The sequence below is a fragment of the Alternaria novae-zelandiae genome, assembly GCF_023758075.1.
Source record: "Alternaria novae-zelandiae strain BMP 2774 chromosome Unknown scaffold_30, whole genome shotgun sequence".
Classification (NCBI taxonomy): Eukaryota; Fungi; Ascomycota; class Dothideomycetes; order Pleosporales; family Pleosporaceae; genus Alternaria; species Alternaria novae-zelandiae.
This window is the reverse complement of record NW_026056990.1, coordinates 51,800-66,887: the sequence shown is the minus strand read 5'-3', so window position 1 is coordinate 66,887 and position 15,088 is coordinate 51,800. Positions and strand designations below refer to the sequence as shown.

General features: G+C 53.3%; 6 protein-coding genes across 6 annotated transcripts; 4 read left to right on the top strand and 2 right to left on the bottom strand.

Annotated features, from left to right (window-relative positions):
• Positions 1-2,640: 2,640 nt before the first annotated feature.
• On the top strand, positions 2,641-3,625 carry J4E88_010176 (uncharacterized protein; the record flags this gene model as incomplete). Its single annotated transcript, XM_049403771.1, has 2 exons — positions 2,641-2,844; positions 2,894-3,625. 2 exons carry the CDS (start codon positions 2,641-2,643, stop codon positions 3,623-3,625), a joined length of 936 nt encoding a protein of 311 aa, XP_049250432.1.
• Positions 3,626-3,964: 339 nt separating this feature from the next.
• Positions 3,965-5,235, top strand: J4E88_010175 (uncharacterized protein; the record flags this gene model as incomplete). The annotated part of the gene is made up of 2 exons (XM_049403770.1): positions 3,965-5,085; positions 5,145-5,235. 2 exons carry the CDS (start codon positions 3,965-3,967, stop codon positions 5,233-5,235), a joined length of 1,212 nt encoding a protein of 403 aa, XP_049250431.1.
• A 1,218-nt stretch (positions 5,236-6,453) lies between these two features.
• Positions 6,454-7,930, bottom strand: J4E88_010174 (uncharacterized protein; the record flags this gene model as incomplete). Its single annotated transcript, XM_049403769.1, has 2 exons — positions 6,454-7,754; positions 7,810-7,930. 2 exons carry the CDS (start codon positions 7,928-7,930, stop codon positions 6,454-6,456), a joined length of 1,422 nt encoding a protein of 473 aa, XP_049250430.1.
• A 411-nt stretch (positions 7,931-8,341) lies between these two features.
• On the bottom strand, positions 8,342-9,185 carry J4E88_010173 (uncharacterized protein; the record flags this gene model as incomplete). The annotated part of the gene is made up of 2 exons (XM_049403768.1): positions 8,342-8,781; positions 8,864-9,185. 2 exons carry the CDS (start codon positions 9,183-9,185, stop codon positions 8,342-8,344), a joined length of 762 nt encoding a protein of 253 aa, XP_049250429.1.
• Positions 9,186-10,765: 1,580 nt separating this feature from the next.
• Positions 10,766-11,264, top strand: J4E88_010172 (uncharacterized protein; the record flags this gene model as incomplete). The annotated part of the gene is made up of 2 exons (XM_049403767.1): positions 10,766-10,910; positions 10,957-11,264. 2 exons carry the CDS (start codon positions 10,766-10,768, stop codon positions 11,262-11,264), a joined length of 453 nt encoding a protein of 150 aa, XP_049250428.1.
• Positions 11,265-12,948: 1,684 nt separating this feature from the next.
• Positions 12,949-14,567, top strand: J4E88_010171 (uncharacterized protein; the record flags this gene model as incomplete). Its single annotated transcript, XM_049403766.1, has 2 exons — positions 12,949-14,491; positions 14,548-14,567. 2 exons carry the CDS (start codon positions 12,949-12,951, stop codon positions 14,565-14,567), a joined length of 1,563 nt encoding a protein of 520 aa, XP_049250427.1.
• Positions 14,568-15,088: the final 521 nt, after the last annotated feature.

Genomic DNA, 15,088 nt, shown 5'->3' with positions numbered 1-15,088 from the left:
CACCATCGTGGCGAGACTGGAAGCTCGTCTTTGTACGCTCCACCGCTGAAGGTATACCATTCTCGTGCCAGAACATGATAGCCAGACAGAATGTTGCAAGCGGTGCCAGAGTGCGTGGAATCTCGAGTCCCAGTCGTGGCGGGCATGAGGTATGAAAATTGGCATCTCAACTTGGAACACGAGCGGGCACCAATAGTTCTCTTCATATGCGTCATCTTCTTAACAGTGTCCAATGGGTGCGCGGCACTCACTGAGTCCTGTTACACCGCCGCAACCACGCCGCTTTCCAGCCTTGCCGAATGTGCGCCATGGTGGTCAGGGATATAGGGAACATGATGCAGATATTGAGGCATTGTATGAGGGCGTCGTCTGTCCACAGGTGGTGATATTATTAGTATCTAATCGTATATGAATCTGAAAGATGATGCGGGTTGAGCCAGTTCTGCGCGTTGTCGCGACTGTCCAAGTGTGAAAGAAGGGGCCGAGATGATGGAGAGCGGATGGAAGAACTTGATGACATCATACGCACAGTGGGGCAGATCCGCCCGAGCCCAGCCACGTGCCAGCCTCCTCACCTGGGCACCTTTCAACTTTGTCCTGCATCGCTCGTCCATCGGCAATCACGATCAAATCCACTGGCATCCATTCAGTCCATGGCGAGTCATTTTCTGGAGAGGCGTGCATGTCCCACCGCATTATCTAGAGCGAGTGCGCTCGCGCCAAAGTCCTCTGGCGACAGTCCACCTGTTTTCACGGCCGTATGTTTGCGCCCTCCATGTCAGCAGGAGCTTCAGTAACACGGGTACGGACTTCGCAAAAGGTCCGCTTATGCGTTCTCGTAGATAGGGACACGGGAGTGAACACTGCGCCCGTAAGACTCAGTCTACGCGAAGTCCGACGCTCATCTAGTACGCGTAGTCTTGGCGGCTCCATCAGCTCGAGCATTGCTGCAAGAGACATCTAGTCATGAGGATAAGGTGCCTGTGTAGTGTGGGCTCCTTTCTGAATATGTGGCTTGCTACGACACGTGGTCTTACGAGCAGTTGATGGATATCACTGGATATGCGTACAGCGACTTGCTTGAAGCAGCGGAAGGCGTCTGACAGGCACATGCTCAGTGTACTCCGTAGCTTGCAGAACGTGTGAGATATCTGCGAGTTTACGCGTCAAGATATCAGCCTCCATATATCCAGCTTCAGATTGACGTATTCGAACAAGGCCCGAAAGACTATATATCCTACCCTCTTCATCTTGTCCTATCATCTCATCAACCAACACACTATCCTTCACTCCACCCCCCATAATTCCCACTATGAAGTCCCTATTTCTTCTCCCTCTCATCCCCACCTCTCTCGCCCTCGTAGCGCCCCTCAAACGCCTCACTCCCGACCTCCACCCCCGCGCCGCACACTGGGGAACAAAGTCCTGGTCCAACACCCATACCATAACCGTGACCACCACACTGACCGTCACCGTCACTGCCTTCCCCACCGCCAACGGAACCTTTCCCAACGTCACTACCACGGATGTGAGCGCGCCGGCGACTACCAGCGATGACTTTGCACCGATCACGTTAATTACCCTGCCTACTGAGGCAGGCACGACTACGGACGATGGGGATGTGGCTGCTGCGCCTACGCCGAATGATCTTGAGCCGATTACTTTGATCGATATTAGTACCGCTACCCCGATCTAGATAGGTATGGGATGAAGGAGTGAGAGCGAAAGAGGAGGCGGCAGGATCAGGTAGTGGGTTTGCAGGACCTCAAGATGACAGATTCTTTGGTTTGTTTCGACGGAAGAGGGGGTAGTCTTGATGTACATATTGCTTCGCAGTTCGTTTCGAAATCCCACACTCTTTTGATGCCTCGTTTTATTGCGTATATGTGGTATTGCACCTATTGATACCTATCTAGGAACGAAGAATGTAAAGTTTCTATGGCTCTATGCTATGCTCTAATCTCGTCGATGACTAATACATCATGCGACATTGGTATGTTGGTCTGCCATTTTCCTAGGTCTGAGCGGAGGGCGTACTTGGATAGTCACGGTGTCGATAGAGGGCTTCGTCGATTCACCTCGAAGGCGATCATCTTCCGGTCAGACGTGCAGCAGTGATGGGTAGCCGCATGTTCTATCGATCACTACAGATGTATTCAGCGAATACAGGGTATTTAGGAATTGCACCAGTGTTGAGATCATGATACAGAACTACCAGATTACGTCTCATTGTCCTGCTCCGCATCAGCATGTCCCCGTGATGGGTAGTCGCATTATCCTGCAAGAGCGACCTGATTGCACATCTATCACAATCGATGATGAATGAGTGGTGAATGGTACGTGTCAGCGACCATCGTTACCCGAGTTAGAAGTGTGTAAACCAAAATGTCATCGATTGCGAAAGCTGTGAAGTTTGACACCGGCGATGTCGACGTGAACAGGATCCTGGTAGGAGAGCGGCTTCTAGAATGAGCATTCCCCACGCTCAAGCTGGTGATCCCTGCGCTAGCGTTGCCGTAGCCCGAGGCTTGTTACGCGTCGCCCGGCATCGTCGGCCATGTCCCGCCTCCTTGTGCGAACTTCACTTCTTTGAGCTGTGTTGTGATTTCCTCTTCCTTTTCGTCTTCAGTTAACGTCACCATGCGTCCTTTTGCTCTTCTCGGTCTCTCGGCACTGGCTGCGGCAGCCATCACTCCTCCGACAACATCGGACCATGACGTAGTCATTGAAGAGGAGGCTGGCCGCGAATACACCGTGAAGCTGGAATGCGTGGGATGCCCGCTGCGTGCCTGGACGAGTCCCCATAAGGCAGAATGGCAGCATCCGGCACCAAAGAACTCTCTAGTAAGTGCACTCTACAGCCCTTAGAATGAATACGACTGACCGTGACCAGTTGCTTAAGTTCGTCTTGACCGAGATTAACGATGCGTTACTTCTCAACGACCAGCGCATATTCCCTCTCGATCCCATGCCTCTCAACATAAACGCGAAGCAGGTCACCACCGAGGTGGAGCAGGAAGAGACGGATGCGGATTCCGAAGACGCCTCAAATCCGAAGAAGCATAGCAGGATAATGTTTCCCCTACAATACGAGCATACCATCTTCCGCGCTGAGGAGCCTGAACTTTGGTGGCTTCAGTTCAATGTGACGGGCTTGCCCTGGGGAGAGACCGCTGAGCCAATCAAATTGGGCCAGAAGATTGTGCAGGTCTTGATGCGCAAGGAGTACGATGAGAACCTGGTCGGTGGACACATCCTCTCCATCGAAGAAGTACTAGTCGTCTCCGCAAAGGGCAAGATGCCACCGCCGAGGATGAAGTGTGGCAAGCTGGCCATGATGCAAACAACATTTGACCCACGTGAATGGGACGAGTACGGTAGAATTGGCACGTTGTCGAGGGCCTGGAACGCTTTTGTTGGCAAAATACAGGTTGGAAAGGATGCCCTACTTCTCCCGCTCCTTGCACTGCTTGCGGCTAGCCTCGTCATGGCACGTCGCCTGTTTCTGCAGAGACAGCAGGAAAAGCCTGGCACAGACTCAGAGGCCGAGACTGCTCTGTTGGGCCGAGATGCGCCTCCGCCGTACGCAGACATACCTGTGATCAAGATTGAAGAGTATGATTAGTTCAAAACAAGTCTGGAGGCTGGAGCGCAATCAAAGCAAGCGGGTCGGAGTCTTGCCCGTATCTCCGCGTTGCATTCGCCCTTTGCGCCCAAGCGGCATCTTGGCTCCATGTACCACCTCAATCTCGGGTTTCCGCTATCTTGCTTGTCTCTGCGCTCTTTTCATGCTTTTTGTTACACCGACATTCTTGCTCCTGCACCCCTCGGGCGCGCCCGGGTGAGAAGCGAGAGCGTTCCACAAGCTTGGTAGGTTTAGCCGACACATTCACCTGTTCAACCTCGACCAGGCGCCGCCGACTTGATTAGTGCTTTACTATACGCCTCTCTTCTATCGTCAAGAATGTCCGTCATCATCGAGCAATACAACAAGGAATGGCCGCAGCAATTCGAAACTATCAAGTCAGAGTTGGAACATCATCTGCAGGACATCGACTACCTCTCGATCGAGCACGTGGGTAGTACATCAGTACCGGGACTTGTCGCCAAACCTATCATCGATGTTGACATCATCGTCACTCGCGACAATGTTCAGCCTGCTATTGACGCTCTCATCGAGAAAGGAAGATTCGACTACCTTGGAGAGCTGGGGATTGTGGACCGTCATGCCTTCAAAGACCCCAACCAATCTAATCGCCACAACGTTTACTTGTGTGTTGACGGTGTTGCACAAACGCGCAACCACCTCAGCTTGCGAGATACGCTACGCTCTGACAACGAGTTGAGGGATGAGTACGCGCGAGTGAAGCTTGAACTTGCAGCCAAAGCGAACAACATCGTCGACTACATGGTCGCCAAGGGAAATGTGATCCAGAAGATCCTCAAGGCCTCAGGTACCTTCACAAAAGAAGAACTCGCAGCCATCGCCCGCGCAAACGTGAAAGGCGAGCGCTTCGGCGCCATCAAAACACCGCGTCTGCTCCTCCGCGAGTTCGTGATGAAGGACGAGGAAGGCTACTTTCTCCTCGAAGGAAACGATCAAAACGCACGTTACCAGGAATGGCCCCCACGCACACGCCAACAAGCTCGCGAGCTCGTCTTGGAAAACATCCGCAACCACAACGACGTGCCACGAACGAAGTACGAACTCGCTGTCGAGACACTCGACGAACAATTCATCGGCCGCGTAGGTGCCAAAACATCTCAAGCAAATTCCGACTCCCTCCCAGGTGAAACTACCATCAAACCCGTCACCCACGCCAAGCTCTGGTTCTCCTTCTTATCGTCAATGCAAGGACAGGGCTACGCCACAGAAGCCATGACAGCCTTCATCGACGCCCTAAAAGAGCGACTGCAGAACCAAGGGAAGCTGGAGATGGAGATTGAGTGCGATCCCCGGAACGAGGGAAGTTGGAAGTTGGCGGAGAGGTTGGGGTTCGAAAGACATAGCCTGACGAAGGAGAAGACGCAGATCAAGGGCGAATGGGTGGATAGTCTGGTTTTGAGAAAGATTGTTGGGGATGTGTAAGTGGTTCGAGTGTTGATTTGTATATTATGTGAAGGTAGTGCTAACTTGTGATTAGGGCGTTTGCGTCGAAGCATGTGAGGAGGGGAAGTAAGGTTAGCAGCAGTATGCGGTTGAGTGCGACGGAGCTGTTTGAGAGCTGTCATTGACGAGTTCCCAAACGTGTGTTGCGAAACGGCGACGGCATGACTTCTTTGCCTCGGTCTTTTTCTGGGTTATGTAAGTCCGATGGCTGCGGCGATATGAGAACACAGAAATTGGGCACATGCTCCTCGTCCCACTTACCGCTCCTTTGTTGTGTGTGTCCTGAAAACCCCAGGCGTTAGTCTGACCTAATAACACGCGTCATGCACATGGACGGCATTACCATAGGAGCAACTAAATCGATACATCGAAAGAGTGTGGGATTCCAAAAAAAGGACAAAACGACATGTACACCAAAACCACTCCCTCTTCCCTCGAAACTGACTGCCGTGCTTCTACCTGGTTGAAAACATCCGACGCTCAGACCATATATATCAACGAACCAACATACCAGTGTCACACAAGTATCTCAGTCATCGACGGGGCCGAGCGCAGGATGGAGTCATACAAGCTTTATATTCTTCGTCGGTGTTGATGCAAGAACCTACCATCAACCTCTCGATAACCATACGAGCTAGATAGCCCAAGCACTACACTACTATGGCAGAGTGGCATCAGAACTGGCTCGACTGCTGTACTCCAGCTAGCACAGGTGCGAGTCTCCATCCTGCAGTATGAGTTCCCATCCGACTGATAGACTTTCACAGGTTGGCTGGCATACTGCTGTCCATGGATCTTGTACGGGAAGATTCGGTACCGAGACGACCACGACGGAGACATGGAGGAATACAATTGTTGCAATGCAGATGTAAGCCACTCTTCCTTCCATCGTCGATCCCATGCTAAACGACGCAAAGTGTTGGAAATGTTTCTGCCGGTCCTGTTGGTGTTGTTGCTGCGGCGGAACCATCGTCCTGCCTTATCGTAATCGACGACATCTCCGAGAGAAATACGGGCTTGGAGGCAGTGGAAAGAAGGACTTTTTGTGCGCTGCGTGCTGCTTCAGTTGCAACCTCGTACAGCAAGACCGGGAGATCGAGCATCGACATCCAGAGAAGATGGCGGCACCGATATCACAGCCTGGGCCGATTGAGCCGATGGTCTTTCCCACGCCGCAACAACAACTTGCGCGAGAGTCATCTTCACCCTCATCTCCTCTTGGTGACACACAAGTGGGGTTGACGCCCACGGCAGGGACGGTCGGGCAAGCGATGTGATCGAGGACCATATACAGGAACGTGGGCCATCAAGTAGACGAATGTCGAACCATAATAATAATGTGCTCACTCCTCCTCACTCTCTTCACTGCTGTCCCCACCCATCAAACCCCTTCTCATAAGCTCTTCGAGATCATCCTCGTCATCATCCGCTGCCGCCGCTTCACCAGCCATGCTAGACTTGCGGTCATGGCCCCCCGTCTCCTGTCGCGCCGGTGGACCAATGTCCATAGGTTCGATATCTCTGTTGTAATCGTCCTCGTCGTCATCCTCACCTTCCGCATCGTCGCCGCCCAGATCACCAAAGTCGATCTCGTCTTGAGCGTTGTGATTGCGGCGGGGGTTCGGCGAGCCTTCGCCGTCGCTGTTGGCGGCGCTGGCGAGCGATATCGGGCCGTTGGAGGGGGAGCGGAGGTAACCTGCATTGAGGTTTGAGCCGAGAGATGCCATTGCGCCCTTGTTGTGTCGTGGTGGGCGTGCATCGGGCACTTCGATCTCGAGGCCACCGTCATCGTCGGACTCGCCTTCTGCGTCATCGTCGTCGTCTGACTCGTGGTGTTGCTGATGTTGTTTGTGAGGAGGCGATGGATGTGCTGGCGAGGAAGCTGCTTCACCGTCGGATTCGTCAGACGAGTGTATGACTTCGGAGGATTTGATTCTCGACGCTGGCGGTGCTGCGGGCTTGGCTTTGGGCTTTGGTGTTGTGTCGGTCGCGGTGCGCTGCAGGCGGACGGCTGGTGTGGCTTGCGTCTTCTTGGGCTTGACCATGGGGTTCGTTGCCGCTGTCTTGCGCTTCTTGGGCGCCGGTATAGCAGCAGCCTTCCGCGCTGGAGCTGCAGTCGCAGATGCGCGGGCCCCAAACTGTGGTGTATTGACGGCGCTGCCTGTACCTGTCCGGTAGTCTGGCGAAGACGCGTACTTGTATTCGGACTCGTCGCCCCGTTTCTCCTTTTCCTTACTCAAGAAGTGTCGGAAGTCGTAGGGGTTGTCTGCGTCGGGGTCCCCTCCCTCGTCGTCAGCCGCCGCCTCGCCGAAGAGATCCTCCTCGCCATCTTTGCTCTCTGCGTCACCCTTGAGTTTCTTGGGATATATCTTGGCGTGTTGTGACGAGACGTCCTTGCCGTTCTTGGTGGCGAGGTTGAAGGTGTAGCTGCTGGACAGAGGCTCGAGCGTGGCCTGCTGGCTGGCGGGATCGAAGACGAGGACGTATGACTTCTTGGGTTGTGACTTCTGCCCTGTGAATGTGAAGATGTCTTTGTCACCCGAGCTGTTCGTATCGTCGATGCGGAGGTTGTATAGGCCGGTCGACGAGGGCGAAGTAAGCGTTGTCGAGCGCGAGTCGGATGTTTGTGGGGGCTTGTGGTTGTCTACGCTCTGTATTAGAAAGCGCACAAGGAGATAGATGATGCGGGCAAGACTCACATTTAACGCTGCTAAATTCTCCTGGCGCGTCGTCGCTGCCTGTTATGCGGTCGCTGATATGCAGGCTGAAGTGCGCCTTCTTGTGCGGTTCGATGCGACTCTCAAGCATAGGGGACGCCATTCTACGCGTCCACCTGTGAAGCTTTGCCTAAATGCGAGGACAAAATGAGGGAGGAGAAAGATGATATTGCGGACGCTACGCTACCAACAAAGTGGGCCAGAATGGAATGACAGTTGTTTGCGGAGTCTCAGCTGCGTTGTTCACGTCAACTGGAAGTCGCGACGCCGGCCGGTCTGGATTGGGACGCTCCGCTTGCCGTCTCCCGCAGCTAGCCCACCCCACACCTGCACCACTAATTTTAGCATACTGCTCGACATCTCCACCCACGCCGGAAACAGCTGTATATCAAGTGAGCTACATCAATGGAAGAAGAGTTGAATCCTCGTGTATCGTGTATCGCTACTATGGCTACAGCTATGCCCTCAGCGTGTTGGACGCATGACGACCCCACTCAATTGAACATCTAACAGCCTACATATCATCGGTATAGCTCGTCTTACTACCCTCCATGAGACCATCGCTCTCAGCTTGAGCCATCAGAGCCTGCGACGCCTTCCTCTGCTTCCGTTTCTGCCAGAAGAGCCGAGCGGAGAACGCTATGCAAAGCGCCAACACCAATACGGTGCCGATGATGTAGTGCATCCCCAATGGTGCTGCCTCATCACCCTTCCATGGCACACCTAAAGGATCATCTTCCGTGAATAGCTGCCGTCCTCTGTCTGATGGTGGCTGCTTGTTGATGACGGGGAAGGCCTGCGAGAGGCCTCCTTCAAGCATGCCAGGAAAACCCAAGGCGCAGACCATGGTATCCGCCTCAGGCTTGAACTCGAATTTGATTGGAACTTTCGCCATGCCTGATCCCATCACGTCGAAGCTTGTGGACCATATCCCGCCATACCCCGGTTTCTCGTCTAGTGTAACGGTCAGATCCGTCTCGTCGTGTACACGAGTGTCTCGTTCGGCACTTCGAGCTGTGCTGTGGAATGGACTTACAGCAAGACTCCCAATCAAACTCTTTCTGACGTGTGTTGTCCCTACTTCCCTGCAAACAGGGTTTGCAGTACAGGTTCCGGTGACTGGCAGCGGGAACATTGAAGTCCCAGGGCCAGGTAGGCTCGATAACGTCGTTGATGTACACCGGGACGGTACCAAAGCCGGAAGTAGGGGGGACGTGAGCGGAAGCCTCCAGGTACTGCTCGATCTCGAAGCTAGAACTTTGAGGGTGCTTGCTAGGCATCAGATCCTGGTTGCCTGGCGCCGGGAATTCCCACAGGATTGGACTTGGGCAGTCGCAGTCGTCCTTTGTTGGAGCCATGTTGTAGTACTGACTTCCCGTCTGGATGCTATTGAGTATCGAGATGAAAAGGCGTCTTCAGTAACTTATGTGCAAAGGTGAGGAGAGAACCGCGTATACAATCCGGCATTGAAGCTACTCGGGGCTGACAAAACGCCGTCACGAAGCAGCTTCAGCATGGGGTCGCTCGCGTGTCTCGATGAACCTCGCTGTGAGTGGTGCATCTCAGAGTCGGGCGTCGGGCTATGCTGAATCTAACGCAAAGCAGCGGAGTGGAGTTCGTATGCAGCTTTTGTGTACGTAGCATCGCACTTTCAAGGGGCGCATGCGAAGCCGTGGCAGTGAGTCGCGAATCAACAGCGTTGAAACGCTGGTGCCTTGAGTTCCATCGACGTAGTTATCGCAGTCCCATCGGCCCGCAACTGCAAAAAGATCAATGCCATTGTCACGCGTCACATCTGATAGACGATCGAATGACGATCAACCAATACTGCAGAGGGTGAACGAATGCGCGTCATCATAGCTACTGATGTTGTGTCGAGCGTAGAATGTCGATGACCTGACAGATCGCAATGCCAAGACGCTAACCAGGAAAGGCTGGTGCAGGTCGCACCTGCCAGTCTCGACTGATACACACTCGAATCTTCATTGAACCAGGCAAAATGCGCTGCTATGCTTATCGCCTCTTTCTATTCAATACATCTGTTATCGTTCCGCACAAAAGATCTACCTAGCAAACATGCCGATCGCCTCGTACCCAAAGGGCTGACCTTACTACAACTGCGCCTACTCCAGCCTGACCTGACCCCGAGTCTGAGCAGCCAGCTTATCTTTATTCCAACATTGAAGTGTTGGTGAGGGTCGACCCCGCGAAACTTCAAGCAGGACTTCCCTTGAAGGACACTGCAACAGTTCAGCTGCACGATGTATTGAAGCTGCAAAGCTGCTGCCTGATAATTCGGGCAGTATCTGCGACCAGCAGATCGCCAGCACCACAACAATCCTCGGCTAGTGTATCGCATGCAAGGCAGCAACGGCATCGTACACAATGGAGCGTTCAACTGAGAAGCCTCGTGTAGCGACGCTGCTGCAAGGATGCATCGGCAAACATGCTCTGCTGTTATCGACAAGCGAGCCAAAGCCATTGTCGTCCGATAAATCTAAACAGCCATATTAAATGTATTGCCAACCAACACATCGTCATGCGCCGCCAACCGAGCACTATATCGGAGTATTGAAATCATCCGAAGGCAGTACAGTGTCACAACATACATGCTTGTCCATCTGCTGTGTAACCTTGCTCGGAAGAAAGAGGACCTCTGGATTGGTCTGTACATGCTGGCATTGGAATATGTCGTCCCGTACACGGCTTCGCGAACTGTTAAGCATGGAGTCAACGCGTGATTGATGCTCGTATGAGGACTTGCGGGTTAGTCGTGGGGCTGTTGGAGGGACTTTGACGATGGCTGAGGGCGGTATAAAACGGAGGAGTGAAAGCCTCGAGCTGCACTGTCGCTCTGCTGTGGAGGCATCTTCTGCTTGGTCTCATATTTCATCGGAGTCGCTCGTTCACCACCCTCGCTTTGGACACAGCGTACATCATGCGCCTCATCATCCCCAGCCTCCTGGCCCTGATAGCCTCAGTCAGGGCTACCGGCATCGCTGTCGTATTGAACAACTCTCTAGACCCCATCTATGTTTGGTCCGTCGGCGGCACAGTCGGTCCCCGCCACGATATCAAAGCTGGTAGGACACACGCGAGCTTTGACTTCGTCTCCGCTGACAGCCACAGGCGGTATCTACTGGGAAGAGATGCACCATGACGAGAAGTCTGGAGGCATTGCGATCAAGATGACGAAAGAGGCGGAGGGTCTAAACTCCGGTGCTCCTCAGCAGGTGTGGGCATACAACCTGGATGGCGGAACGGTGTGGTACGATCTCAGCACTGTCTTCGGGGCACCATTCGCGGGTAGCCGATTAGATGTTACTGGAGATAATGGGGGTAGCATTGTGTGGCCGAATGGGATTCATCCAGGAGGCAATCAGCTTACGAAGGCTCCGAGCGAGGGGAACATATTCTTTTCCATCAATCCTGCTTGAGGAATGGAAGATGGGTTCGAGATATTGAAGAGTAGAGCACCTCAGATGGATCGAGCAGACTGCAGTGTGTCGGTATCTAGACCGGGTGGATGCATCCATTATACCGATTTGTGAAAGATCTTGATGACGAGTGCGCCAGAACAATTTGAGATGATTTTTCTTCACTGCTCTTTCTGGTGATGATTGAACCCGTCCGGCGGGCACTCTTCGGTGTCTAACGACTAGCAGCTGTCCGTCGGAAGATCATTGCTCAAGTCGACGTGCAGACTGACAGCGCACGTGTGAATTGGCAGTGGTCGCAAAAATTGTGGGCGAACCGTCAAAATGGGAGACGTGGGGTTGGCCGTGCTTTCCAGGGCTGGTCGCGAAGAGGCAGTCGCAGATTGCCGCCTTCAGAGAGCTCCTTCCTCTGCCCAGCGATCGAATCGCCGCGTCTAGAAAGAGTCACCGACATTGAACTCCACGCAACTGCGTCTGAAGGATCTCTGGATGGCGACCGACAGCTGTCTGTGCAACGCCACATTCTGTTGTGCTTCCGCTGCGCCCGGGCTCCCCAAACTACAGCCCGCCTCAGGCGTCCGGTCGCGAGTCATTGCGCCGTTTTTCGCACACCATCAGACGCCATTCCACCAGTACAGTAATCATTCATGCCACCAAGCCGAGATGTCGCCGTCTATACAGTTATTCCATGGACACGCCGCAATTTGCTTTCATCTATCAAGGGCGTCATCTCATCTTATGTCGAGTTGGCATCTTGTGTAGCCTCGGTTCTGACGTCCCGACCGGGTGTATCCTATCTCCAATCGCTGCCAGTCGCCTGCATGGTGCTACTGTATGATAGCGACTGCGGGCGGTATCGCGCCATGAGCATCGGGTGATGCAAAATTGAGCCGCATCTAGGTGCTGATCCGCCGCTGTCAGCACCAGCAGCTTTCCTGTGATTGCGACAGCCTTCAAGGGGAGCCTGCCCAATCTTCGATCTCGCGAAATGACCAGAAACATCGCGAGATACGACTAAAGAGGCAACACCAAGCTAGACGGAAAACTAGAGCCTGGCGACAGACTGCATTCACACCTTTAGCCGCCCTTGGGGAGGGTTGGCGTGCACAATAGCTGCCACCGCCCACTGCTAAACGCGATGCGCCCCGCTCCAGGAACGGCCCTCCGCAAAACTTATTGGTATGCTAGTTTAGCATCCGTCTCCCTGCGTCTGTAATTCGCTTGCTGCACCATGTCTTATCAACCCTCCGCCTGGAAACACCCTGGTCACGTTGCACATGGCGGCCGCTTTCGGGGCCACGCAGACCTTTCCAGGCAAAAGGCCCTACCTCGCCCTATGCCAACGACGCTCAAGCATGCGCCTTCTATTGCCCTTCTTCTGGTGATTGGTCTCTAAGCGGCGACCCGACGCCATGTATTCGTCGCCATGCCGCTTGCCACAACCAGAGGCGTTCCGAGAGGCGGATCAAATTGTGTACCACAATCAACAGCCGATGTTTCTGGCCCCGCTGACGCCTGACAACAGCATTGTCTTACTCCATACTACAGCCACTCTCTCCGTCATCCGATTTTCTTCTTCCTGGAGATGATCACCAGCTCACCACTCGGCGCACGACTCGTGTCTTGTACTAACACGCGGGGCTCGCAGACATAAGACCTCCACCACAACCCTTCAATCGGCACAATGAGTGCGAGGACATTGACAAACGTCGTCAACGACCAAACGGTCGCCTTGAATGCCCTGATCTATGGATACGCTGGGCACAGCCTCGTCACCCCGCAGCACGCTCTCCAGCAGATATGGTGGACCGAGGAGCGAATTAACGAGAAGGTCAACCATGATTTCGTCACTTCAAGGCTACAACCAAAAGAGAGGGAACGTCTCACACAACCTGTCGGCTTCGGCGATCTGAGCGATGACACCTACATCGAATGGATTCTGGAGAAAGCAAGACGACTGTTTCTGATCTTGGTCGAGATTGGCGAAGCGGATAGGATCTTCGCGGTTGTTGACAGATCGTGGGACGACGATGATTTACCTCTGGAAATGGACGACATTGAGCAGCTTTCACTTTCAAATCGCCGCGATAACCACGCCGATGCTCGCTTCTACCACACACAATTCACATTTCTCCTAAGAGAATTGCGGGAAGGCATACATATCGATTATGCGCCCAACGAGGAGATTCCAGTCGAGAACGTAATGTCTCTGCCAGTGGCAGTGAGCTTACAGGCCTGGCAACGTATGCACCTACCGAAGAAGGCAAGGGAAATCTACGTTCGCAGGCGATTTCCGCTGGGCGACCCAGAAACACCGGACGCGTTCGAAGAGGACTTCAAAATGGATGTCGAAAGCGCAAGGATGGTCGAGCATGAGCATCTTGCGCCGATCTGGGCCTCGTATACCTCCAAAGGTGTTGGTTACATCGTCACCAACTTTGTAGGGCAGCATACTCTTCGCACTTTCATCGACCACCGCAACCCGACTCAGTACCAGAAGTTGTTGAAGCCTGACCGGAGATGGCTGGTACTGAATTGGCTGCATTGTCTGGCAGACGCCATTGCAACGCTGCATCAAAATGGATTCTGCCACTCCGCCATTCGACCGTCAAACATCCTCATTGACGAGCAGAATGCGATAGCATTCAGCGACATCGGTAGCCTTGAGACGTTTCAAAAAGACAAGAAGCCTGACGCAATGGACGCCTACGTATACAGTGCGCCAGAGACACACATGAGCACAGGACCTTTCGACCCCAATGACCCTGTGCCTTCACCCACTATCCCAAATGGTCGACATGCTTCGATGATTAGCAAGAGTTCGTCTGGGTCATCCGGCAGTAATAACTCACAACGGCAGAAGCTTACCAAAGCACCTACAACGGACTTCTCCGGTTTCAACTTTGGATTCAAGAAGTCGAAGGCCAAGCCTACACCGAAGAAACGGTCGCGGGTACACGAGACCGAGAAGGCAGATGTGTTCTCGCTTGGTTGTGTTTTCCTGGAGATCATCACATTCATGCTGAAGAAGAAGCCTCACGACTTCGTGAAGCACCGCACATCGAAGCAAAGGACCAATACTGGCGGCAAGAACTCTCGAACGGATTCATCGTATCATGTCAACCTCGACAAGGTAGAAACTTGGATGAACACACTCGAAAAGGCCTCATTCGAGCATGACGACGACGCATTTCGTGCGATTCCTCCCATATTACAGGTCATTCGAAGTATGTTGAGCAAAGCACCCATGCTTCGCCCTGCGGCGCGTGATGTACGCGACAAGATCTTCGACATTCTATTTGAGAACACATCCATACCCGACATCCATTGCGGCGCTCACAAGCATGATATCGGAGTAGCGGCATCGTCGTATTCCGGCTCGGATAGGGCGTCACTAATGACGATGTCGACAATGACTTCAACGAGTTCGAGTACCTCTGACGCGGATACCATACGCTCGAGCACGACGCGTGTAAGCTCGATACTCAACTCGTATTCCGACCGGACGACCTTGTTCGGTATCGAAGAAGATGATAGCGCTTCGATAAAAACGCTAGAACCCATAGCCACACAAGCCCAAATTGGCAGAGCATATGAATCACCAAGGGAAGCTCCAATACCACCAAGCTCTCCCACTTCACCGACATCACCACGTTCCCCGATGTCGCCAATGTTTCCAAGCTCTTCAAGCCCTTCTAGACCGACTTCATCAGCCACGAAGGGGAAGTCGTGGAGTAAGCCGTTCATGCTGATGCCATGAGATTCTGCAGGATCGAAACCCATAATGTTAGAATCGAGCAGGCATCGCGTTCAACCGCCACTTG